This window comes from Myxine glutinosa, chromosome 2, assembly GCF_964187855.1.
Source record: "Myxine glutinosa chromosome 2, kmMyxGlut1.1, whole genome shotgun sequence".
NCBI classification, from domain to species: Eukaryota; Metazoa; Chordata; class Myxini; order Myxiniformes; family Myxinidae; genus Myxine; species Myxine glutinosa.
This window is the reverse complement of record NC_136262.1, coordinates 220,888,642-220,914,321: the sequence shown is the minus strand read 5'-3', so window position 1 is coordinate 220,914,321 and position 25,680 is coordinate 220,888,642. Positions and strand designations below refer to the sequence as shown.

At 43.5% G+C, this 25,680-nt stretch overlaps 2 protein-coding genes across 15 annotated transcripts in view; one reads left to right on the top strand and one right to left on the bottom strand.

Annotated features, from left to right (window-relative positions):
* The window catches only part of LOC137422161 (putative E3 ubiquitin-protein ligase HERC1), a 443,323-nt gene extending 427,338 nt beyond the window's left edge, over positions 1 to 15,985 (top strand). The window contains 6 exon segments of the mRNA XM_078772274.1: positions 53 to 218; positions 877 to 956; positions 1,894 to 2,146; positions 2,769 to 2,921; positions 13,462 to 13,767; positions 15,301 to 15,985. Coding sequence (XP_078628400.1) covers positions 53 to 218; positions 877 to 956; positions 1,894 to 2,146; positions 2,769 to 2,921; positions 13,462 to 13,767; positions 15,301 to 15,486 — 1,144 coding nt within the window. The 3' untranslated portion in view covers positions 15,487 to 15,985.
* Positions 15,986 to 16,171: 186 nt separating this feature from the next.
* Positions 16,172 to 25,680, bottom strand: part of LOC137420807 (synphilin-1) — a 406,546-nt gene continuing 397,037 nt past the window's right edge. For all 14 annotated transcript variants that reach the window (XM_068106201.2, XM_078772278.1, XM_068106197.2 and 11 more), the window contains 5 exons: positions 20,905 to 21,030; positions 19,118 to 19,287; positions 18,117 to 18,212; positions 16,925 to 17,795; positions 16,172 to 16,504 (listed from right to left, as the gene is read on the bottom strand). In XM_068106201.2, the coding sequence (XP_067962302.2) occupies positions 16,499 to 16,504; positions 16,925 to 17,795; positions 18,117 to 18,212; positions 19,118 to 19,287; positions 20,905 to 21,030 (1,269 nt within the window). In that variant the 3' untranslated portion in view covers positions 16,172 to 16,498. The remainder of the gene's footprint in view (positions 16,505 to 16,924; positions 17,796 to 18,116; positions 18,213 to 19,117; positions 19,288 to 20,904; positions 21,031 to 25,680) is intronic.

Here is a 25,680-nt window from a genome sequence, read left to right as displayed (position 1 = left end):
TGTTCGGGATCCTTGGCTGGCCGATGTTTAGTATATGCTTTGCTTTCCGCAGGGGTCGAAGATGCAAGCCCATCTTTGTGCAAATAGCAAGGCAAGTGGTGAAACTGAGCCCGTCATACCTGCGCCTGCCTTCTCGTGCCTGGAAGGTCAAACTGGTCGGCGAGGGGGCAGATGATGCTGGTGGTGTCTTCGATGATACCATTACTGAGATGTGTCAGGTCTGCCTGGTTGGGAATTTATCATTTATCAATTCTTTCTATAATTATTATATCATTATTGTTGTTATTAGTTATTGCTGAAGTGATGAAATAAGAAAGCACTCGTGCCTAATAACATTTCAAATCTTCAATTCCCTTGAGCTCAAGCGCAATATATTTGATTCTTCAGAAGCAGTGAAATGTCACCCGGTCACACCGAAGGCAGGAGATGAAGCATGAGAGTTTATCTCCATGAATCCTATAAGTGCCTTGGGCTATTCAGGCAGTGCCCAATATATGTAAACCTACTTTATATCATTGAGAGCTTCGCTGAGACACACACAGGCTACATATTAGGAGGAAAAAAAAAAAAGGTAGGGAGTTGAGGGGGGGGGGGGGGTGGCAGCTGTGTTTCTGGCCTTCATTAATATTTAAGCCCCTCACTTATTTAATTTAAGCACTTGGCCTTATTTCCTTTCCCATTTCACCCCTTCCATGAATATCCACCTTTAGTGTCCCCAAAATTGCTTATTTGTGCATTAAGGTTTTGGGATCCGTAAATTAAACGACAAATGGAAATCGACCTGCGGATGATAAAAGGGTTTGTAAGAGCCACGTGATGGTGTTTACAAGTCATCGTATAATTTGAGACTCAGTACTGTGAGTGATGGTCTTGCAGGAGCTGGAGACGGCGATTGTTGACCTTCTGATCCCGACTCCAAATGGCACAGCAGCGGATGTTGGTTACAACAGGGACAGGTATGACGTGTGTCGCATATTTGGAAAAAACCGTATTCCTTCCTTAAACCTTCCTTAAAAGAAAAACCTTCCTTAAAAGCTAGACCGATTGCCAAAAAAATAAAATATTAAAGGCAGCCCCAAAATGAGATGCTCGACTTGTTGTGACCAGGCCGAGAAGACTGAAACAGAATGATTGTAGATTTTGAAAGGGAAGTCTCACATTTTTCAAAAACACATGCACTGAAAATGGATTACATCAAATCCATGAGCCCATTTATTTATACGCAAATCAATTATATAGGACATCTATGTCGACATGTTGAAGTTGCCTGCTGTGCAATGAACAATTGCGTCTACATTGTTGGCAATGCCGCACATTTCAAATCTTCCATTATTTTTTTTTCCATGCAGCTCAAAAATGTATAAATAAAGACAATCAAGTGAAGCAACCATCCCTATTATATTCAGGCAATCTTTGTGTGCACCGCATCACCTGTATAAAGCCGGTTTAATCGCGGCCAACACAAAAGGTTTATTCTCCCTTAAAAAGTGCAAATGATGGTCGAATAACCCACTGGGCATTCATGAGGTTTTATTTTTGTATGAGCAGTTTGTCGGTGAATCGATGGCAGTGGGCCAAACGTTCATTATATGAATGGCTCGAGTCAAAGCATCCGAAAGCCGCCTTCGGTTGTGATGCTTTAATTGAAGGCGTAGACGCAGCCAATGAGTCCAATAACTGCTTCGAACACATAGCGTTGCAGTTGCATCGTTCGTGCAGCATTCTACCTTGGCACCGCATGAGATTTATAACGAGCCTGTCAGGGCTTTGCACTCGTTTTGCGGCACCGTGCTGGGATGATGACTTAGGGGTTGTGTTTACAAAAGCCTTCTTCCGTTTTCTTCATTGTTGATGAAGTTTCTTTTTTCTTTTTTTTTGTTCGCCCACCGGCAGGTTCCTGTTCAACCCGTCAGCACAATCCGACGAGCACTTACTCGAGTTCAAGTTCCTCGGCATACTCATGGGTGTGGCGATGCGAACCAAGAAACCCCTGGATTTGCACCTGGCCCCCTATGTCTGGAAGCAACTTTGCTCTTTGCCGTTGTCACTGGACGACTTGGAGGAGGTGGACCTGCTCTATGTGCAAACGCTTCGCACGATTGCGCATATTGAGGACAGCGGAATCACCGAGGCTAGCTTTCACGAGGGTGCAGAACCCCTATCATTGTTGCGTGTTGGGGTGTGATTCACCGCAGCTGGGCTTCTCACACCAAACCTTTTTGAAAGTGGCGCAGCAACAGCTTGGCCAAAGCTTAAGCGCAATCTATATCACATTGGTTTTTTTATTAACATTTTTGTTTTTTTTCCTGTCTGGGTTGTTGTTTATGCCTGGTAGATGTTGAGAATGCAGTAATAAACTGTACATGGAGAATGTGGTGAATCGTTGCTCGCTGATCTTTGTGCGTAAAAGCAATTTTCTTTGTTTCACTATTTCTCTGATGGGGAAAGTCAACCAGTTTCTGTACTCCCCTTGTGCTATGAAATTTTAAAGTTGCATTTAGGTCAGTTTTATAACGTATTCGTTTTATCAATCTTGTCCTCGAATGCAGTTCTATAATGTTGAACGCAGGTAGCGTGTTCGGGTGTCCCTCCATGTTGAAATCCGTTTAAAAGCACTGCGAGTTTTAGAACACAAAACTATAGCAAGAGATGCAGAACGATTGTGTTGCTGTCATCGTTTTGATTAGTTTGTTTACCTCTTAGTTTTAATATGAAGGTGAATTTCCAAGCAACATACATTCATGACTGTGCTGGTCTGTTGTGTCCAGATGATTCCCCTGGATTCCTTCATGGGACAGAGTGCTGATGGCAGTATTGTTCCCATCATCCCTGGTGGAAATATTATCCCGTTGACTTTTTCTATTCGGAAAACTTATGTGGAACGAGCCATTGATTACCGGCTACACGAAATGGATGTGCAGGTACCACTCACTGAGGCATTAGTGGGAAATGTAGAATTCAAAATTCTGGCCTTATACTTACATCTCAAGCTTTGCCTTAATGTGTCTATCTATCTATTAAGCATCCCCCTATAGGAAAAGAGAAGGCTTATAGCTATTGTACTGTTTGTTTCTACAATTAGTATCCCCCATTTTTAATGGTACCAAGGTTTCTTAGACCTACAGAAGTGCTAAACCATCATTTAAATGGAAAAAAAAAAAAATTCCTGCACTCCCAACCCTCCCAACTTCCAACCTGTATCTCAGATCCGGCTGGGACTTTCAGAATGAAATTTTCCATCAATAATGTGACTACAACGTATGCAGGGTTGACATAATTTTGACCTAATTTTAAGGTTGACCTAATTTCTAAGGTTATGACCCAATTATAGTTATTTTAACATTTGTCACCAAAATTCCACTAAAGTCTATCCGATCAGAACAAAATTGCGCTTTTTAGATGGCCTGGAGTAAGGCGCATTTACGATTCATTTACATCATACCCCTGCAGGTCAGGGTCAAATGGCGGTATGTAAAATAACGCATTTTATTTGTCATCGCTCAATTTTGCCTCTGTGAAACCTCAAACCGCTTGGCCTTCCAAGCTTTATCTTTTTGCATCATAATAGTGAATCTGCACAGAAGTTGAGCACCTGATATTTAATTTGTGTCCTTGACCTACATTTTTGGGATTGTGACCTAATTAACATAAAAACACATTTTTTATCATAACTTGAATAATTTTCCTCCAGTTTTCAGGTTGTTGAATTTTATGGATAGAGTATAGATGAGGACACATTTTCTTAATCAAAACTCTATCCCAAAATATTGAAGGTCAAGGTCATATGATTGTCCGAAAAAACATATGGCCGTCAACATCATTGGATCGCGAGCCAAGGGTAAGTCATGGGTGATTGCAAGGGTAAGCACCTGCAGGTCAGGGAAGCTTCTTACCCTTGGCAATTGCTTTGTGATCGCAGATATCTCGTTTTTTGAGATATCAAACCATTGAGTCTGATTTGTAAAATAAAGGGCCTATTATCTGGGGTTTTCGCAGCCGCCTGCATTTTGAACTACGAGTACACGTTCCAGTTCTGTTATGCGTGGACGTTCCATCTCTGAACAAGTTTACACCGTGCCTTAACTTCCGCAAGCATCTCTGCTCACAATAGTTAAGCCAGAAATGTCAAAAATCTACCCAACCAACATGCTGGATCAACCTGCTTGAGTTCGTTCAACATTGAGAGTGCTATGATGTCAGGGCCATTGCATTTACCTCGTGGAAGTGTCATTGCAAACTCATCACATTGTAATGCACTCACTCAGAGGTTTACTACAGCGGTGGCTCTGTGAATTTGCAGGTGCCACGTGTAGTTAGTTCCGTTTTTCAAGAATGTAAAACTCCTTTAACCCTCCACTTCATGATCCCTAACATCGTATTAACAATCATAGCCACTACGCATCCCCTTGTGGTTCACAACAAACTGAAATTGAGCCCGATTCCACGAACACATATATAATGCTGTATATAGGATTCCTCCTCCCTAACACCCCCGCCCTCCTCGTCACACTCTCCCCAACTCCACTTCTCATGCCCAACCCACAATCTTCATTAAATATCCTTTGACTTGCTTTATACAGTTTGCTGATCATGATGGCATAATCAACAAGTGCAGCAGCTATGCTTTGCTGCTTCATTAAAAGTTGTATAATTCTGTCACCAAATAAGTTTGGGAGTAGCTGTTTATATGAGTTTGTGCCCAGGATTTGGTGGTTATGACATAATAATAATAATAATAATGAGTGATTATTGCTTTGGAATATATGTTCCCAATGGATGTGATATTTTCCAAAAAAAAAGTGAAAACAAAGTTAAAAAAAAACAGTACAAAAAAAAAAAGTAAATGTAAGTTTTTAAAAAGGGCATGTGAAAAATTGATGAAACTTTCCATGGGGAAATTTAAGCACTATTTTGAACTACCCTGAGGCAAACATGCAGTATATGAGTGGTAAAGGCCATCAAAATCGACGGGTGCACCAAACTCAACACAAGACAGGATTACCATAGAATTGCCATAGTTATGGATTACGCCCGCTTAATTATGTGCAATATATAATACAGTCCAAGAAATGAGACTTTCCCTGTGGAGGATTAGCGGTGAGGGGAACAATGATGTGTCAACGAAATACACAGTTACACTCGGTCACACACACACACGCACACACGCGTGCACACACACGCACGCACACACACACACACGCACAGACGAGCACGCACACATTAGCTCCGGCATAAACCGAAATCATGTGCAAAAAATCCATAGGATCATTTGTGCCTTTTGTTTTATAAAATCATGAGACACTCATCCATGGGACGGCCGTTTAACATCTATCTGAGGGACGGGAATGACACATTGATGGATCACGCTCCCTGTAAAACACTGGTTGACCAGGGTGACAGTACATAGCTGGATTGGGATTTGAACTGCAGCTAGACAGCTGAGAGGTGTGTGCACATAACTCTAAGCCATCTGAGTCAGCCCAATCGCACAACTCAACTCAGCACACCACTTTATTATAACCATACACTGACAACCTTTAATTATGCTATTCACACCAGCTAAATAAATGAAGGTGTTTGTGCATAATTTCGGTTTTAGCCAGACGTTTCGCATGACAAAACACATCCCTTTATTTGTGTGATGTATAATGCCGCGTTTGGTGCCAAAGGTAATAAAATAATAACCTGATGTACATACATGAAGCAAAAACATGTGTACGGCTTATGTGCATATACTGTATAATACATTGTGGTTATATACCTGGGAGCGTTCCAATTGCATTCGGCCATGGGCTAACACCCATGCCTATGGCCTGAGGCCTGCTGATTTGTGCTGCTTCATGGAATGGCGGCGCATGATTTTAATTGGGGTGGAGTCAGGCCAGCTGTCCATCCAATGGGTGTAAAGCAGTGTGGTGGGGTCAGGGCACCTGAAAACTGACCCATGTATTTTCAAAGTTCAAAAAGGGCATAACTTCGTGAAAAATTGGCAAAACGCCCTGAAACTCAAACCTATTCTGGAGCTTATCACAATAAAGCCATGTACCAAGTAAACCACAGGTTGGACAGAAGGACAGACAGATGGAGAGCAAACCTATAGTGCCTTTCGGTTAGGGGACTAATGATAACTAGAAAGCATCTTAAAATGAAAAGCCTGCCAGTGTCCACTTTGTATTCGGATTTCTTCTTCCGTATGTGAAACATAACAAAAACAGATAAAACTAGAACGGCACTCGGTAGAGAGCATACCTCTGCCAGGCTGGACAGTTTACGTTTTGTATCCCACTGATCGGCCAGATCTGGATTTGGACCTGAACCAAAATCTAATCGGCTTGTTCTAATCGCCTAACCAACTCATCCACCTCGTTTTGTCAGAAGTCATCCATAACTTTATGAGATATTGTGCTATATATCGTTTTTGGCACGATCATATCACTCAATGATGAAGAAATGCTTATAAAAATTTTAAAAATCCTTGCATCCGGATCCGCATTCAGATCTTCACCAAAATCAAATTGATTTGTCTTTGTCACACCCTTAACCTGTCCGCCAAATTTTGTCCGAATCCATCCACAACTTTTTGAGATATCATGCTATATATCTTTTTTTTTTTGCCCTATCTCCCAATGGTGAGGAATCACTTTAAAAATTCTTGTAGCCGGATCCGAATCCAAATCTTCACCAAAATCTAATCATTTCGTCCTCGTCACATATGCTACATCTCCACCAAATTTTGTCCGAATCCCTCCACAACTTTTTGAGATATCCTGTTCACAAAACAAACAAACAGACAGACAGACAGACAAGTGTGAAAACATAACCTCCAGCCACCTTCGGTGGCGGAGGTAAACATGCAAATTAATTGATGATTTTAATCAACCTTGACCTTTTGACACGAAAAGCAATCAAATTCAATGACCCAATATGCAACCCTACTCAAATTTCAAGTCAATCTAATGGAGATTGACGATTTTGTGACCTTGACCCTTGACCTTTCGACCTCAAAACAATCAACTTCTATCATTTTATCGGTGAACTAATTCAGTGGAATGACCTCATATGCAAACCCTGTTCAAATATCAAGTCAATCGGATGAAAATTAATGATTTAATGTGACCTTGACCTTTTGATCTGAAAAAAACTAGAACGGCACTCTAGAGCGCATTCCTCCGCCAGGCTGAACAGTTTATGTTTTGTATCCCACTGATAGGCCGGATCTGGATTCGGACCTGAACAAAAATCTAATCGGCTTGTTCTTGTCACTCACCCAACTCGTCCACCAAGTTTAATCATAACTCGTCCATAACTTTTTTTTAATATCCTGCTGTATGTCACTTTTCGCCCGATCTCTCAATGGTGAAGAATCACTTAATAAATTCTAGGATCCGAATCCGGATCTTCACCAAAATCTAATAATTTCGTCCTTGCCACATACACTACCTATCTGCAAATATTCGTCTGAATCCGTCCACAACTTTGAGATATCTTGTTCACAGACAGACAAACAAACAGACAGGGGTGAAAACACAACCTCCATCCACCTTCGGTGTCAGAGCTTCTAGCTTTTGATTGGTGATCCCATTCAGTGACCCAATATGTAAATTCCTAAAAATTCAGGTCAATTGCATGAGAATTGACGAGTTTATGCATCCATAAGCTTTGACCTTTTGATCTAAAAAAAACAATTGGCTTCAAACTTTTGATTCATGAGCCAATCCAGTGACCCAATGTGAAAATTATTTAAATATAGGTCGATCGGATGAAAATTGATGATTTTATGTGATGTTGACCTTTTTCCCAAATTATTAATTTATCTTCTCCATATTCTCATAATAAGGCTTTATTGGAAATTTGACAAAAGCTCAGATGGTAAAAAATGTTACGGCCTGGACAGACACACAGACACACAAACATTATTGCAAAACCCCGTCTCCCGCTGCGCGTGGGATAGGCTTGTAATCTATCTATAATTCCAGTAATCTCTGTGTGTATGTGTGTGTGTCTGTGTGTGTGTGTGTCTGTGTGTGTGTGTGTGCGTTTGTCTGTGACCGCTGTTTCTCGACAACCACGGGTCCGATATACTTGAAACTTGCCAGGTATATTGCTGGGGACCCGAGGATGTGCCTTTTCAAGGTTTGAAATTAATCGGACAAGTGGTTCCCAAGGTATGGTCACCGTACTCGCAAGCCGTTCGCTTTGGCTTTGCGAATGGACCAAACCATTTCATGTAAATAGAGGGGGGGGGGGGGGTTCTGTGGTCGTTCGCTTTGGCTTTGCGAATGGACCAAACCATTTCATGTAAATAGAGGGGGGGGTTTCTGTGGTCGTTACTGCCACGTGGTTTCAAAGTTTTTTTTGTTGTTGTTGTTTGCACGCATGTTTTTTTGCACGCACGTACGGGCAAGCACGTACGTGCGGGCACGCCCTAGTAGTAATAATAATAACTAGTACTGCAAACTGTGCTGTCAGCTTCTAAGCAGTCCTAATCTGCCCACCACATAGAGCCCAAGTTTTCTGGGATAATGGAGCCCAAATCCATCATCAGGAAGAAATACATGAAGTTGTTACTTTTTTGGCCCATTCTGCATCAGTGGTCCAAATTACATATCGTAAGCTACTTATTTTGTCAAATTTCAATGTCTTGCGATTACCTAACATATTCGACCAATAGTGAGCTTACAGGGTTTTTCGAGCAGAACCTTCAAACGAACAATTCAATACTAAATCGTGGTGCTTAAACTGTTTGCCAGATATCAATGCAATTGGTTCAGTAGTTCCAGAGGAGAAGAAGAAGAAGATTTTCATTTTTGAGAAAATATCGAAGATGGCTACCAATATAAGACGAAATTCTAAAAACAAAATATGTTGTGATAAAGTTCCAAGGGTGTACTATAAACTTGCACAGGTTCACATAGCCAGGTGTAACAGTTTTTTTCAAATGTCGTTTCACAAAACTTTTGCGGAACTACGAGTATAATAATAATAATAATAATAATCCAAACAAGAACAACAAGCCTCCCACCTTTGTGCTTATAAGCCTTTCCCATTTCCAGGGTTATTATTCAAATTCTGCATACTTGACAATAGGTACATCTGCTTCAGGCCTCTGGCGTGGAGATTGGCTGTAAATAGTTTTACTATTGTACTGCTCTGGGGAAAAGGCACGTGATGCGTGTTGCATCATGCTTCCTCTCATCATGTATGTCCACTTTATTGCTGTCTTGGTTTGTATTCATATTTTTATTTAAAATATTTATCCTGCTGTATGTCACTGTTCAATTTATTTAAAAAATAAAAATATTTATTAAAAACAAGGCATATCTGCCTTGAAGGTTACATCAAGACCAAAACGGCCATCTGCAATTTGTTGACCATGTGAGATTTGAATTCCGACCCTTGTATGGGGTAGTTTGTGTTTTTGGTACTAACCTTTGGAGATCCCTTCTTGCATGTGGTATATTGCTTTATCCTCTCATTAAAGTATACATACACGTGCCACATGATGTGGAGAAGGACAGAGAGCAGACATTGCGGCCTGCTAATTCTTAAATGTGCATCGTTGTTTACGATACTCGTAATGGTAGAGCCTGTGCATTGTCCCAACAATCCTCCTCCTGAAGACTCTTCTCCAGCACATACAGTCACGTGAAAAAGTAAGCACACCCCATGTAAAGTTTTGACTTTTTCAACATATTTCAACATGCAGCTATTTGATCTTAATTTCAACAATATTGATAGATAAAGGTGATATAATACAACAAATATCATGAAACATTTACATTTTGTAGTACATTGTATAATTTAAATAAACATAAATGCAAATTTCGCATGTGGAAAAAGTAAGTACACCCTACATTTATCACTACTTCAAACACCTAAAATTAGAATCAGGTGCACCAGCTCAGGTGCAAATGATTAGAACATCGTAGAGAGGATCTTGGAGGAACCTGTCTTATTTAAACCTCAGACATTTAGTTTGGTTTGCTCTTTGTTGTTTAAGTGTGCGGCATCACCATGCCTAGATCGAAAGAGCTCTCTGAGGCCTTCAGAAAGAAGGTTATAGATGCCTACGAGTTTGGGAAGGGATTTAAAAAGATCTCCAAACAATTTGAAATCGATCATTCGACTGTCCGGAAGATCATCTACAAGTGGAGAAGATTCCAAACAACTGCCAACTTGTTCAGGCCAGGCCGCCCCAGCAAATTCAGCCCGAGAGCAGACCGCAAGATGCTGAAGGAAGTCTCTAAGAACCCCAGAATGTCATCACGGGACCTACATGTAGCTCTTGCCACTGTTGATGTCAAAGTGCACGAGTCTACCATTAGAAAGAGGCTGCACAACTTTGATCTACATGGGAGGTGTGCCAGGAGGAAAACTTTTCTATCCAGAAAGAACATCAGGGCAAGACTAAAATTTGCCAATGAACACCTCGGCAAAGACCAGCACTTCTGGAACAATGTGCTATGGACAGATGAGTCAAAGGTAGAGCTATTTGGCCACAGTACCAGAAGACATGTTTGGCGAAAACCAAAGACAGCATTTGACCACAAGAACCTGATACCAACTGTAAAGCATGGTGGTGGAAATATTAAGGTTTAGGGCAGCTTTGCTGCATCAAGGCCTGGGCAGCTCATGATCATGGAATCCACTATGAATTCTTCATTGTACCAGAGGGTGCTTGAGGATAATGTGAGGCCATCTGTTGGAAAGTTGAAGCTCAACCGAAGGTGGACCTTGCAACATGACAATGACCCTAAACATACCAGTAAATCCACCAAGGAATGGCTGAAAAGAAAGAAATGGAGGGTTCTGGAATGGCCAAGTCAAAGCCCGGATCTAAATCCCATCGAGATGTTGGGGGATTTTAAACGAGCTGTGCATGCAAGAAACCCCTCAAACATCGCACAGCTGAAAGAATTCTGCATGGAGGAGTGGGCAAAAATTTCTCCCAGTCGATGTTAGAGACTGGTAGACAGTTATAAGAAACGCCTACTTGAGGTTGTTTCTGCCAAAGGGGGCAATACCACCTATTAGAGCCAAGGGTGTACTTACTTTTTCCATATGCGAAATTTGCATTTATGTTTATTTAAATTATACAATGGACTACAAAATGTAAATATGAATGAATATATTGAATGATCGTTTTAAGGCCATTTTCCCCGCTAGAGCGGGGGTTAGCCTTGCGGGCCCCATGACAATCATGGTTCCCTGTTTGAGGCAATGTTTTTATGGCCGGATGCCCTTCCTGACGCCAACCCTTGGTCACGCTCTTTACAATGCGCAGGGATACGGTGTACCTATTCTAAATCTGGGAACACACCGTGATCATTCATCCCAGCAAGCTGGTACTCAATTTGCCGACCTCGGAAGGATGACAGGCTGAGTCAACCCCCCTGGCGTTAATTCAGCGATCGACCGGGATTCGAACTCAGGATCCTAGGATCCCAAGCCGGCACCCTGACCACTAAGCCAACACTAAGGACTACAAAATGTAAATGTTTCATGATATTTGTTATATTATATCACCTTTACCTGTCAATATTGTTGAAATGAAGATCAAATAGCTGGATGTTGAAATATGTTGAAAAAGTCAAAACTTTGCATGGGGTGTACTTACTTTTTCACATGACTGTACATCGGCCTTTTTGAGCTGTTGTCACAAAGCATGCTTTACAAGTACCTGGAGGTTACGCACTTGAAGGCTCAGCAGCTTGGGCAGTTCTTAATCATGGTGATGCGACTCGCTTGTCAAACTGTAACGTTTTCCCAAGTAAATATAACCAATATAAGTAAATATAAGCAAGTAAATATAACTCCCCCCCTACCCCCCCTTACCATGCGTCCTTCCCCCAAGCCCCCTCCCTCCCACAGATCTCCCGATGTCCCTGCTCTCCATCTTGTTCTCCCGCTCCCTGTATCATATGTTTTATGTGTCAGTTTGTCTTTTTGTGATCAATGTTAGCTCTTACACGAGCCTCGACCTTGTATACAAAAAAAAAAAAAACCCTCCCACTCTTGAACCACCGGAGAGAGAATTAAAAAAAAAATTTACACAGAGATTACACTACCAATGTCGTGTACATGGAAAAATCCCATCTCCAGCACTGAGCCGAAGGATGAACCCGGGAACATACCACTGGTGAAAGCAGCATGACTAGACGCCGGTAAGGGCGGATAAATGAACTCAGCTCTGTGCGGATGGCGAAGGAAGTTAAAGGTGTTGGGCTCACATAGCCTCATGGGCTCCAGCTATCTCGGAAGCAATTAAGGTTCACGAATCGCTGATGAGGAACATTAGGTCGTCCGCAGTTTGGCAGTGGGACCAGTAGGGTGGTTTTTAAAATCCCCCCCCCCCCCCAAAAAAAAACCGTCTGCAATGACACCACTTCCCGACACATCGTCCATGATTGTGTGAAATGAGCAGCACTTAAGCAATCGTACCAGAACTCTGTACTTGACAGAAAAGCCTTTTATTTATTTCAAGCAAAGTGCTGCTGGCAGATCAATTTGCTGATCGTGGCCACTGGAATGCCATCCGTAGCGTATTGTTAAAATTGCAGGACATTGGAAGAAGTTCATTATTACCTCCACCACTTCACCCCTGTTTGTCTGTCTGTCTGTCTGTGTGTTTGTTTGTTTGTCTGTCTGTCCGTTTGTAAACAAAATATCTCAAAAAGTTGTGGACGGATTCGGACGAAATTTGGCAGACATGTAGCGTATGTCACAAGGACGAAATGATTTAGATTTTGGTGAAGATCCGGTTCCGGATCCGGCTTGTATAATTTTTTAATTGATTCTTCACCATTGGGAGATAGGGCCAAAAACGATATAGCAGGATATCTCAAAAAGTTGTGGACGGATTTGGACGAAATTTGGCAGACATGCAGCATATGTCACAAGGACGAAATGATTACATTTTGGTGAAGATCCTCATCCGGATCTGGCTAGTATAATTTTTTAATTGATTCTTCACCATTGGGAGATCAGGCCAAAAACGATATATAGCAGGATATCTCAAAAAGTTGTGGACAGATTTGGACGAAATTTGGCAGATATGTAGCATATGGCACAAGGACGAAATGATTAGATTTTGGTGAAGATCCGGATCCGGATCTGGCTAATATAATTTTTTTATTGATTCTTCACCATTGGGAGATCAGGCCAAAAACGATATATAGCAGGATATCTCAAAAAGTTGTGGACGGATGATTTTGATTGAATGTGATTCTGTATTGTGATTTTCTGGTCTACTCTGGGATACAAAACGTAAGCTGTTCACCTGGCGGAGGTATGCTCTCTACTGAGTGCCATTCTGGTTTATTTTTGATTTTGGATTGACTCGCTAATCTTCGTGTCGCGCTTGCTCGCTAGTCATCGCCAGTCATCATGCTTGTAACAATCATTGAGATTTTGTATGACCGTCACATTCTCTCAACCACCTGGTTTTGCCTTTCCACTCAGGTGGCGGCGGTGCGGGAAGGCATGTCCTGGATCATCCCTGTGCCACTGCTCTCTCTCCTGACGGCACACCAGCTTGAACAGATGGTGTGCGGCCTGCCTGAGATCTCGGTGGCAGTGTTGCGACGCGTGGTGCGTTACCGCGAGGTGGACGAGCAACAGCAGCTGGTTCAATGGCTGTGGCAGACGCTGAGCGAGTTCTCAAATGAGGAACGTGTGCTATTCATGCGTTTCGTGTCAGGCCGCTCACGCCTGCCTGCCAACTTTGCTGACATCTCGCAGCGTTTCCAGATCATGAAGGTTGATCGGGTGAGCAGTTCTTCTCTCCTCTTGCCCCTTTAGTAACACTTGTTCCAACAGTGCCTTTTTCTTATTGAACGTGTGGGTTTATCTCATGTTGAGCTCTAGGACTGTCATGGCTGTTCTTGCACCTTTCGAGTCCACTTGCATCGTCGTTTGAACTTTGTTTGGTTACACGGTGCATCATTACCTCCGCCACGGAAGGTGGATGGTGGTTATGTTTTCACCCCTGTCTGTCTGTTTGTGAACAAGATGTCTCAAATAGTAGTGGACAGATTCGGATGAAATTTGGCAAAGAGGTAGTGTGTGTGACAAGGACGAAATTATTAGATTTTGGTGAAAATCCGGATTCGGATCCAGCTAGTAGAATTTTTTAAAGTGATTCTTCACCATTGGGAGATTGGGTCAAAAACGATACATAGCAGGATATCTCAAAAAGTTGTCGACGGATTTGGAGGAAACTTGGTGGACCGGTTGGGTGTCTGCCAAGGAAGAATCGATTAGATTTTGGTGAAGATCTGAATATGGATTCGAATATGATAATTATTTAATTCTTAAGTGATTCTTCACCATTGAGAGATCGGGTGAAAAGTGATATATAACATGATATTTTAAAAAGTTATGGACAAGAACAAGCCGATGGTTCATGTCCGAATCCAGATCCAGCCTATCAGTGGATACAAAACATAAACTGTTCAGCCTGGCGGAGGTGTGCACACTACCGAGTGCCGTTCTAGTTTTTTGTTTTTCCTTACAGAAGAGAGGCTCATGGAAGAGCAAAGTGTAACTGTCAGTGTGACAAACACCAAGGGAATAAATGAACAGGAAGAAGGAGTGGAAACTGAAACTCAAAAGTAAATTGATTTGGTTAGGAAAGGTTCATGGAGACTGAAGATCATGGGCCAGAATTAGTGATTGCAAGTGATGGTGGTGCACTGCTTGCTCGAAGCCCTGGAAGAGAGAATGAGATAGAACAGCCTCTGGAAGTGGGTTCCTGAGATGGGTGAAATGAGGAAGAGAAGAGTCAAGGTTTGCAGCAGCCTGGATGTTGGATGTTAAACAGGAAGGCTGGAAGGGGTAACTGGAAGAACTCGTGCACCTGGCGTAGATCGTGAGGATCGGATGATTGAGAGGTCAGAGGGACTGATATTGGAGAGTCGATGGTGGAAAACTGAAAGATCCTTTAACCAAAGAAAATTTCACCGTTTGTATCTCAGGCTGCTGTGTTCGGTGTGAATCACATGGACCAGCTCATGGACAAGAATGCCAAATTAGACGGGAATGTAGTAACAAATTGACATGTTTGGCTTGTTTTGCTTTTCTGCTTTTGACAGAACGCCAGTATCCGCACGTGTACTTTGCCCTAACAATGAGTATGATGTTACAGAACCCTGGATGTTGTGGTCTTGTTAATTAGCTTTGTTGCCGTGTAAAAATTACAAATGAAAACTCTGTCAGGCGTGTTTATCGCCTACCTTTCATATTCAATGTTCCAGCCAATGTGTGGGTGGCATAAATGGGTCATTTGTCTTGTGCCCACAGCCGTACGACAGCCTGCCCACGTCACAGACGTGCTTCTTCCAACTCCGCCTGCCACCGTACTCGAGCCAAGCGGTCATGGCCGAGCGTCTACGCTATGCCATCAATAACTGCAAATCCATCGACATGGACAATTATATGCTTTCCCGCAACGCCGGAAATGGTGACGGCTCCGATACAGACTACTGATCTCAATGTATATCCCATAATGTCCTTACCCTATCCTACATTGCTTGCTTCCCCCGGTCCACCTCGATGCCACCGTTACTGACGAAGCCCAAAGCTTGCACTCGTGAGCCCCTTCAGGCTCGAATGCCTCGCAAGGCCGCAAGTATCCTGGTACTCACAACCAATTCTCTCCTTTGAAGGTACTCTTCCGCTTCGGTAGTGGTCCCTCATGCGCTCGGGTGCACAGGACTTGTTTTTCGATGCACACAATATTTGAGGACGTCGCACATCCATTTTTAGTGTAAAGCATTTCTTCTTCTTTTTGTGTGTGTGTGTGTGCATGACCTCCGTCTCTTTCGTTGTACATTTTTGTATGAATGTTTTGGTGCAGACGGCTAACCTTAACCCGAACCTTTCGTTAAGTATTTATTGTGACAATGAGCAGAGCAAGTGCAAATGGCAGGAAGTACCGGGTAATGCCACTGGAATAAAGCATTTGTGCAAAAAAAATAAAAAAATACTCTGCTTCTGTGGTTACTTCATGTCCATGTTTCAAAAATGATGCCACACGTTACGTCAAGTGTCTGCAAACCTCTTTCCGAAAAGAACAAACGACATCCATCAATTTGGATGTCCACCGGGGTTCGATATCCGCACACGCTTTCGGCTTAAGCTAGAGAGCTCGTTCTACTTTTAAAAAACAAGATTAACACTGTAAATCGTCTTTTAATCAAAAAAAGCTGCAAATATTTTCTGCGCTCGAGTAAACTTTTTACAATAAATGGTATAAAATAATACAATTTTAGCTTCCCGTTTGCTTTGAGTCCAGTACAAAATAAAAGAAGAAGAAGAAGAAGAAGAAGGCATTCGCATCTTCAAGAACAAATAAAACGATTCCAGTTTAAAACTTTTAAGAAATTAGTTGCTCGGTGGCGAAAAGTTGTTTTAAAAACAATCAGATTGACAGGAAATCATCGGAGGAAGTCAGACGGGTCCTGCGGAAACGCTGGGTTCGGCGGCGAAGATGGTCCCTTTATGCCTGGAATGAAAGAGCGTGACATGAAGTAGGCTTTAGCACAAACACACACAAACGTTTTACAATAATTACTACTGCACATTCCGAAGGCGGGAGCACGTCCCCGCGCAATTTCCTTTTGAAGCACAATGCATCTGTTCCGTCGGGTCGGTGAAACACTTACGGTCGCACCATGTACATAGTTACCATAATGTTGCATGCATCATGCGGTATGGGTGCTCAAGAGGCTGCAATTTACATGCAACGTTAGAAGCACTTCAGCAGATTGCTTTAATTGCGTTCGGTTAATGCACCAATCTTTTCCGCGCGTTTGGCCGTAATGACCATGCAGGCGATTGGCATGGCCAATACATGATAAACAGAGGGTTAGGCAAATTGGTTAAAATTTAAGGCGAAGGATTAGTCCATCGTCACGACACTTACCAAACCGGAGTGCTCCGCTGCGCTGCTTCCTTGGGCTTTGTCTGAGGTTTCTGTTCTTCTTCCCAACAAACCACGCAGTCCTTGTTTCAAAGTTTCTACCGGTGTGGTGGCGACCGGTGCGTTTGTCGTCGCCTCTACTGGCGCTACGTGAACCAGAGGCTCCTCAAATGTAACGTGTAGTTTGCTTGAGCCTCGACTTTTCGATGTGGGAGACTTGAGCGCGCTCTTTGGGCTACAGTGGTGCTCGCCGTGCGGTGACGTCAGTTCCGGGGTGGTGGATGCGCTCGACGAGGACCCGACGTCCGTCGGGGGAATACCGCTGTCCAGAGACACCGAACGCACGACCGTCTCCGTACACAATGTGCTGCCCGCACGGTCGACCTCCGTCCGTAGGCTCCTGGTATCATGTCTCCGCAAAAATCCATGTAAAGCGTCTGTGCTTCCTCGTTTCTCGCTCATTACCCGGTGCCACGTGTTTTCGGTTCTTTGCTGTCCCGTAGAGCCAGAAGAGTCTGTGCTCGAACTGCTGGACGGTCTTTGTTCAACACCTGCACAACGAAAGCCCAGCTCTCGTAGACTCGGACCTCCGGGCCTTCCCATCTCCCCTCTTTCGATCCGGTCGGGAAACTCCAGCGTCAGCTTCTGCTCTTTAGGAACCTGGCAGGAGATTTCCTCTCCCAAGAGACTCCTCAGCACTGCATCGGTGTCTTCCTCCTCGACGGATTGCTGGGGTTGCTGTTTGGCAACATCTGCAGAGCCAATCGCAGATGGCTTCCTCCACACTCCGGCGGTCTCCAGGGATTTGTTTGCATTGTCTGCATCACAGCGTCCGGTACCTTCCTGTTTGCACTCCGTCGACACACCCGGCTGCCTGCATCATGGGACACATCTCAACATTCCGCTCCTACTTCGCAGGACCTCAACGTGTTTGTGAGCAGATCTGAGTTAATTTACTCGACTTGTTGCAAATTGAATATGCTTACAAACATTTCCCCTTTCAAAATAATATGTTTAAGCTAGCATCCCAAAGTGGTTTGGACTTCTGGTTACATGCACACATGGAGCCATTTGAGGTTTGAATAGGAAATGTTCGCGACTGAGATAAGTAGGACCTATTTTATGATAGTTTTTTTTTTTTTCGTGATCCTCATAAAGGCTTCCTTTGCTAATGTTTGCCATCAAATGTCATTACCTTGATGTCTGGAGTTCTTTGGGAAGAGCAGCCGGATGTTGGGAACCCACCAGAGATTGCAGCTGGTTTTGCAGGCACAAGCCATCTGCCGTTTTCCTTCAAGACATTTGCAACAACACACGCTTGATGATCAGCAGCGATATTAACAAACGGGAAAGTCAGTGTTCTGCACGTCAGGATATTTATATTACCATTTTCTTTAACCCTTGGATGCAGTGATTGGGCCTCGGATGCCCACAAGATTTTTTTTGTTGCAAAAACTATGCTGTACAAATTTTTTTGGGAATGAGCCTCATTTTCACCGACTTTCATGTTGTTACACAAAATTCAGTGACATTAAAAAAAAAAATCATTCAGGCTCATGGGAAAATCTTCATTCTTTACTTGTAACCCGAAAATCCGACACGAATGCAGGCCTGGGGCCTTCGAGGCCCCGCATAAATGTTGTTGTACTACTATGTTATATCATTATTTTCTTGATATGAGCCTCATTATATGCTCCTATAACTTGGTTACAAATAATTCAGTGACAAAAAAATGAAAATTAAAAAACTTTACACGAATACATTTGTGGGGCCTCCGAGGCCCAATCGCTGCATAGGTGTAGGATTTTTGACAGTTGTGGACATATACATTCTAAATAAAAGCATTAGTGAATCATATTTTTTGAGCAAATACTCCTCCATGAGCCTCAACTTTTTAGAGAAAAAAAGTTGAAAAACCAAGAACAAAATTTTTTTTTTAAACAAGAACAAAAACATTCATTACTTGTATGGGATTCTTCCAACTAATGGGATCAATTATTCACATTTTCTGAGCAAATACAAATCCATGAGCATCGACTTGGATTGAAAAAGGATATGAAGGAAAAAAAATCTATAAAAAAAAAACAAAAAAAAAAACGAAAAAGCCTCTGAGGCCCAATGGCTGCGTTTATGTAGGATTTTTGACGCCTGCATCTGAGAGTTTTAAAAAAACGACAACTGTTCTTTTCAACTTACTCTCGGATCTGCTTGGTAAGCTTGACAACTTGTGAAGCCAAGGAGACGCACGTTTCCACGACGACGAGGTACCGAGCACATGTGGCGTGACGACCCCGCTCAGCGCTCTGCAGGGGCTTGTGTCCCCCCTTGTTGGTCAATGACACGCTCGCTCCGTACTCCACCAAAGTCTGGCAAGAATACACAGAATGGCCCGAAGTCACGTGTTGGCATCAGAGTTGGAACCCCTGAAGCTTCCGTGCTGGAGAACTTGGAGTATGGGCTGGCAAGATGGCCGAGAGGTATGATTAGCGCATACTCGCCTCTCGGATGGACATTAGTTAAAGTTGGCATGTCGTCTGCAGACAAATTCCTGCTCTCACCTACAGGGGGCACTACATATGTAGCGTGGCTGCACCCCCCAGAAATGATGGTATGCACAGCGATGTGCTTTATATGAAAGGAGAAGATCAAGATCCTGGAGTATGCAGTGAATGTTCTTGCGCATTTGAATGATGCTCTCCCATTTCCTTTGGTAACGAATGTGATTCTGTCCTACAACATAACTCGCCCTCTGTTTGGTCTTCCTCGACCAATGGAAAAATGCTACCTCTAACGGTCTTAATCCTGGAAAAGTGTACCCTTGGGTATACCCATCCATACAGAATGGGTATGCCCAGAGGTACACCTATCTAGGGTCAATACTACCGCAATAATAACACTAACCATGGTCTTAACTCTTAAGTAGCAAACCATGGACACTGAATGCCTTCCGAGTATTCATTTGCAGGCTCATTATGCTGTTACTCTCCAGACACGTGATGTATAATAACCTGTCTTTGGCTGCAATTTTGTGATTGTGCTTGGGATGCAGCTGCCATTCGTTTGTGACTTTGCGACGTTTGCCTTTGTGCTCCCAAATCCCGAGTGGTACATTGGAAGCTCAACGAGACTGTCCGATAAAGAAGGTAATTTCTGAAGCCAATTGTGGTCATGGAAAATGAATTGGATTATAAAGTGGGTCCTTGGTGACCTGATGCCGATTGAAGTGCAATCTCGGATTATGCCGAAGTAAGGTATTTTTATTTTTGTCCCCCGTCGCACCGCGGAGCGAAAGGGGGACTATGGTTTTCCCCTCCGTCCGTGTGTCCGTCTGTCCGTCTGTCCGTCCGTCCGTCCATGCGGGCGTGCGTGCGTAAGCGAAGGACCGCATTCGAATTTGGTGTGTGGGTGCAACCCACGTCAAAATCCAAGATGGCCGCCGCCATGTATGTCTGAACCTTGTGAGATGAATATCTTGAAAAATAAGGGAAGTACCAACTTCTAATTTGGTGTGTGGGTGTATCTCGGCATAAGGAAGAACGCTATTGAAAATTGGGTCGCCACGTCAAAATCCAAGATGGCCGCCTTGCGTCTTCCACTTTGTCAACTCGCATCACTTCACCGACGGGGGACATAGGCGTAACGCTTGTTGTCCCCCGTCACTCAGCGGAGCGAAAGGGGGACTATGGCTTTCCTCTCCGTCCGTGTGTCCGTCCGTCCGTGCGGGCGTGCGTGTGTGCGTGCGTGCGTGCGGCGTGCGTGCGTGCGTAAGCGAAGGACCGCATTCGAATTTGGTGTGTGGGTGCAACCCACGTCAAAATCCAAGATGGCCGCCGCCATGTATGTCTGATGCCATGTATGTCAACCTTGTTTTTCCTCAACCTCCCCAGACAGAGGCGTGTGAGCCCCGGCACCTGGAAGCGTGTGTGTTCTCCTGTGTTTCAGGGCAGAAAGGCAGCACGCCATTTATTTGGTCCTCCACATACCTGCAGACAGCCAAGTTGGCCATGCGAGGCAGCAAGGTGGGCAGCTGTGTTGCCGTCTGGGTCGGCACCGTCCAGAGACACCCCGACTTCTTGCATGTGCTGCAGTAGCCAGATTAGGATGCGTTCCTGAAAACGTAAGAACCAGAGACATTGAGGTTATTGGCTATTTTCTATTTTTGCTCTAAAGGGAAAGGTGATCTGCTACTGAGGTTCTGCCAAAGCAATTCAATTCATCTCAATCTTGTACTTGCAGTATGTGGGCAGGCAGGATAGCCAAGAGGTATGCGCACTCATCTCTGAGCTATCTCATCTGGGTTTCAATCTCGGTCCAGCTACAAACTTTCATCCTGGTGTTTCGCATTCACGATGAGGTATCGATGAATGTGCCGTCCCTCAGGTGGACGTTAAGCTAGGTGCCCTTTCTGTTGGCCTTAATCTGGTGGACGTTAGAAATCCCATGGTGGCATTCGCGAAGAGTCGGCGAGCTGTCGCCCGAACCCTGACCAAGTTCCAATATCCATGCGCTAACCTACAGGGTTGCGTCGGCCATCAGTAGCACACCTGCATTCAGCAAATCTGACACCGAAGAAGAAATCTGTTTGTAAATCAACATCGACTACCTGTCGGAGCCTTTAGAACAATTAAATTCACCATCACCACATTGCTTCAGTGGACAGAGGTTGGATGGTAACACAATTAGTTCGAAACTAATTTGAAATATTTTGTGTCTGGACAATGGAAATGATTACACCTAAATCCCAGTCGTTTAAGTAATGAACACAAACAGAAAGGAGAGCCATTTCAGAATGCAGAAAGGTAACATTAGAAATGCGATTCTTGAAGCTGGAGCAATTTGGAGATATCAATTGCAGCAATTTGCGCAGGTGTGGGGAGTGTATGGTGGTTTAGCATTATATTTGAAAAGGAATAGAAGAACCGCCTTTAGAGGCCATTTCCCCCCACAGAGCAGGGGTTGGCCTTTTTCGGGCAACGTGGTACCCTTTTTTAAAAGCAATGTTTTGCAGCCGGATGCCCTTCTTGCCACCAACCCTGTTCGTCACCTCTTGTGACACACAGGGAATTACCAGTGAACTGGTACTCAATTTGCCACCTCGGAAGGATGACAGGCTGAGTCAACCGCCCTGGCGTTAATTCAGCGATCGACCGGGATTCGAACCCAGGATCCTAGGATCCCAAGCCGGCACCCTAACCGCTAAGGCATCACTTCAGATTGTGATGCGCAATCACAGGACAGGAATTGGAATTTGTTTTGGACGACATACTCTTTATGATAGACACTGGGATCTTATCGGTATCCTACAGTGGGGGTACCGCATAAGTATCCTACAGTGGGGGTACCGCATAAGGAGCACAGCCACCCCTCAGTAACAATGCAAGCAAGAGGCCTGAATTCATCCTTGAATCCTGGTCAAATGTGTCATATTAATGTCAGCGAAGCAGTTGATGAGTTCACTTGGATTATTTCCTAGAATCATACGTAGTGTGACCCATGACAAAAATGACCGAAACACGCACAATCCGTATCGATGGACTTGTATGATTTTATTACAACCTTCACCGTCAGCCACTGAGTCTCCATTTCCATCTCAAATTACCAGGGGATTGAACTGGCCACAAAAGCTGTTTAAGTTGGAACACAGTGTGAATGTGGAAATGAGCTGCATCTGAAATGGAGAAATGCCAGCAATGCTTTATATGAGCAAATCGTGGAGAGGATGGAACACACCAGTTATATCTCCGGAAAAAAAAAGAGAAGTGACATGGGAAGGTGAGTTTGTTTTCAGGGAGGACATAACAAATGAAGGTCCATGTGGCAGGTACATGTAATAAGAAGACATTTAGTATGCACAGGAGCAGTTTTCACAGCAAGGCAGAAAGGGCAGCCATGACATTTGAATATGTGAAAAAGAGACAATTATGTCGTTTGTTTTTTTTGCAGTTTCACGATCACAAAATGCAAACCTTTTGCCACTTTGTGCTCTGTGTAAGCGAAAGCATCTTAGCCGGTGTGCGCCGAAGCTGAACCATCTTGAGACGAGGCTGTTGTAAGACAGTGATGAAGCTCTACCACCGCAGGCAAGTTTTAATAGCCTAAGCCTGATATCCCTCGTGTTTGTTAGAGGGTGCTCGTTGGCCCAGTAAACGTCAAAAATCTGCACCGGCAAGCATTAACGGAGAACACTCGTGTGCTTGGAAGCACGTGCCAAGCAAACTCCTGTGCCTGCTTCTGCACTCCTTGATGGAGTGTCTCACAGCTGGAATTGTGTACTGCATTCAAAATGTAAACTCTGGGCTGAATGCTGTAAATGCTGTAAAAAAAAATGCTGTAAAAATGTAAACCTGAGTTGAGGCCTGAGTTGAGAGAGGTGTGGAGGAGACACTGCAGTGACCTGTAAGGAAGAGGGTTGGACTCGGTAGGGTTAATAGGATGACAGATAACACAGGTAGGGATGGGGGATGACTTGAGATTGGAGTGCACCACTTCCTTCGAGCTCCGCAGAGAAGTGTGTGACTGAACAGTCTCTGTAAAGCAGTTCCACAAAAGAGGAAAAAATGAGTGGATGTTTATGGAAAGACAGCTAGATTTTGAGGGTTTACCCAGCAGCAGATAACGAAGAATGCACCGGTAAAAAATAACAAAAAACGCAGAGGCCACCAGCCTGTCTGCGCCATAAAAGTAACAGGCCTTGTGGTTTTTTACCTCATCGAGAGAAAGTTTTACCCCACGAATAATGAAAGATTTAGATTGGAGGATGTCTGTTTATATTATTAGTCACAACATAATATAAAAGTCCCTTAAACGATTACAGCATCGAGACGTTGCCAGGAATTTCTTTAATGGGAGCAAACATTTTTTTTGTGTGTGTTTGTTTTTTGTATAGAGAGTCGAGGCTCGTAGAAGAGCTAAAACACTCAACGGATCAGGATGCAACAGGACAGTAGGAAGAGGGGGAAACACCCGACAGCAGGATTGAAGGACAAATAGAGGGAGACTTGGACAAATAATGGTTGTGTGGAGGAATGAGGGATATGCAAGAATGCATGGGGTGGACAAGATGGATACAGAAACAAACCCTCAGGAAGTAAAAACTGGAAATTTGGAAAGATGCGGGCTTGGGGTAGGATGAGGTTAACTAGGGTGGAAAAGATCATGGTTTTGGATTGGCGATGATCTGAGATAGTGCGGTGAACAGCTGTCTTGAAGACCTGGATGGAAGAATGAGATTGAAGAAGATGTGGTGGTTGGTTCCACAGGTGGGAAAAAGAGGAACAAATGAGTGGAGGTGAGCAGTGATTCTGGATTTTAGGAGTTTCATCACAAGGGGATTGCTGGGCTCCCTGCAGATGGCTGAGAGGGAAGGTCGGGGTAAAGCATGAAAAGGTAGAGTAGAGGGTGCAAGACCATAAGGGAGGTGGTCGAAGACAGAGAGACCACCGCCCTGTCTGTGATGGGAAAGTGATAGGCCCATGGATTCTTGCACTCCCTTCCCTGGTTTCTTTGTACAACTTTTGATGAAACCAAATTATTTATTATTCCTAGGTTCTGGGATCTGGGATCGAGCCTTGTGAAATCAAATAGACAGCAGGCAGTTGTGAGTTCGCTTCTCAGCATGTGCAAGCAAATTGAGGATTTAACGCTTTCCGAGCTTTCATTTGGAACTTTGTAATTTAAATTAAAACCTCTGCGTTCAGGCCATGCTATGGAGTGATTCCGATAGAACATGACAGAGGATGATCGTGTGTGCACATATATGTTTATATGTGTCGCAACATGGGCGATCCTGGTGTTCTCCAGGCAGGGTGAAAAAGCTTCCCATGCATGGATGTTAAACTGGGTCTGCCAGAATTGGTTGGTGGACCTTAAAGATCCCACGGTATCCTTTGCGAAGAGTAGGCAAGCTATCTCTGGCAACATGAACAAATTCCAATTTCCTGACCTGTGTTGGAGTGGAGAATTGTGTTGGAGTGGAGAAAAGTGTCCTGAGCCATCCAGAATTGTAACCCTTGCCAAGAAACTTTCAGTTGAACTGATGCTCTTTATAGAGCATTGTACATAAAAATGATGATGATGATCACGTTTATTAAAGGATGGATCAAACCATAGTATGCTTTCACAATGTCGATGCATCCTTTACAGACTTGAGCATGTTAAATATGAAACTAGAACATCACTCTTCGACATCACCACGTCAACCGATATGGCTCCACCCACATTATTACATCATTATAATACTTTAACCAAGTTTGATTTAAATCCATTCAGCTCTTCTCAACTTATCACATTTTTACCTGACATGACCTCTGACCTTTGACCTCTTGAGCCCAAAATTTTATAGGTCCGTGTTCACATCATTATACATACCTATACCATGTTTTAATTTAAATCCCTTCAGATGTTCACAAGTTATCACATTTTTACCTGACATAACCTTTGGCCTTTGACCTCGGGACCCCAAAATCTAATCGGTTAATACTTACATCATTATACATACCTGTACCAAGTTTGAATTATATAACTTCAGCCGTTCTCAAGTTATAGACCTATTACAGACTTTGACCTTTAATCTCGTGACCCCAAAATCGAATCAGTTCATCTTTACATCATTCTACATAAGTGTACCAAATTTGTTCAGAATCCCATCACTGGTTCACAAGTTATAGCGGTAACAGGATTTTTACTGAACATGACCTTTGGCCTTTGACCTCGTGACCCCAAAATCTAATCAGTTCATAACCTGACATAACCAAAATCTT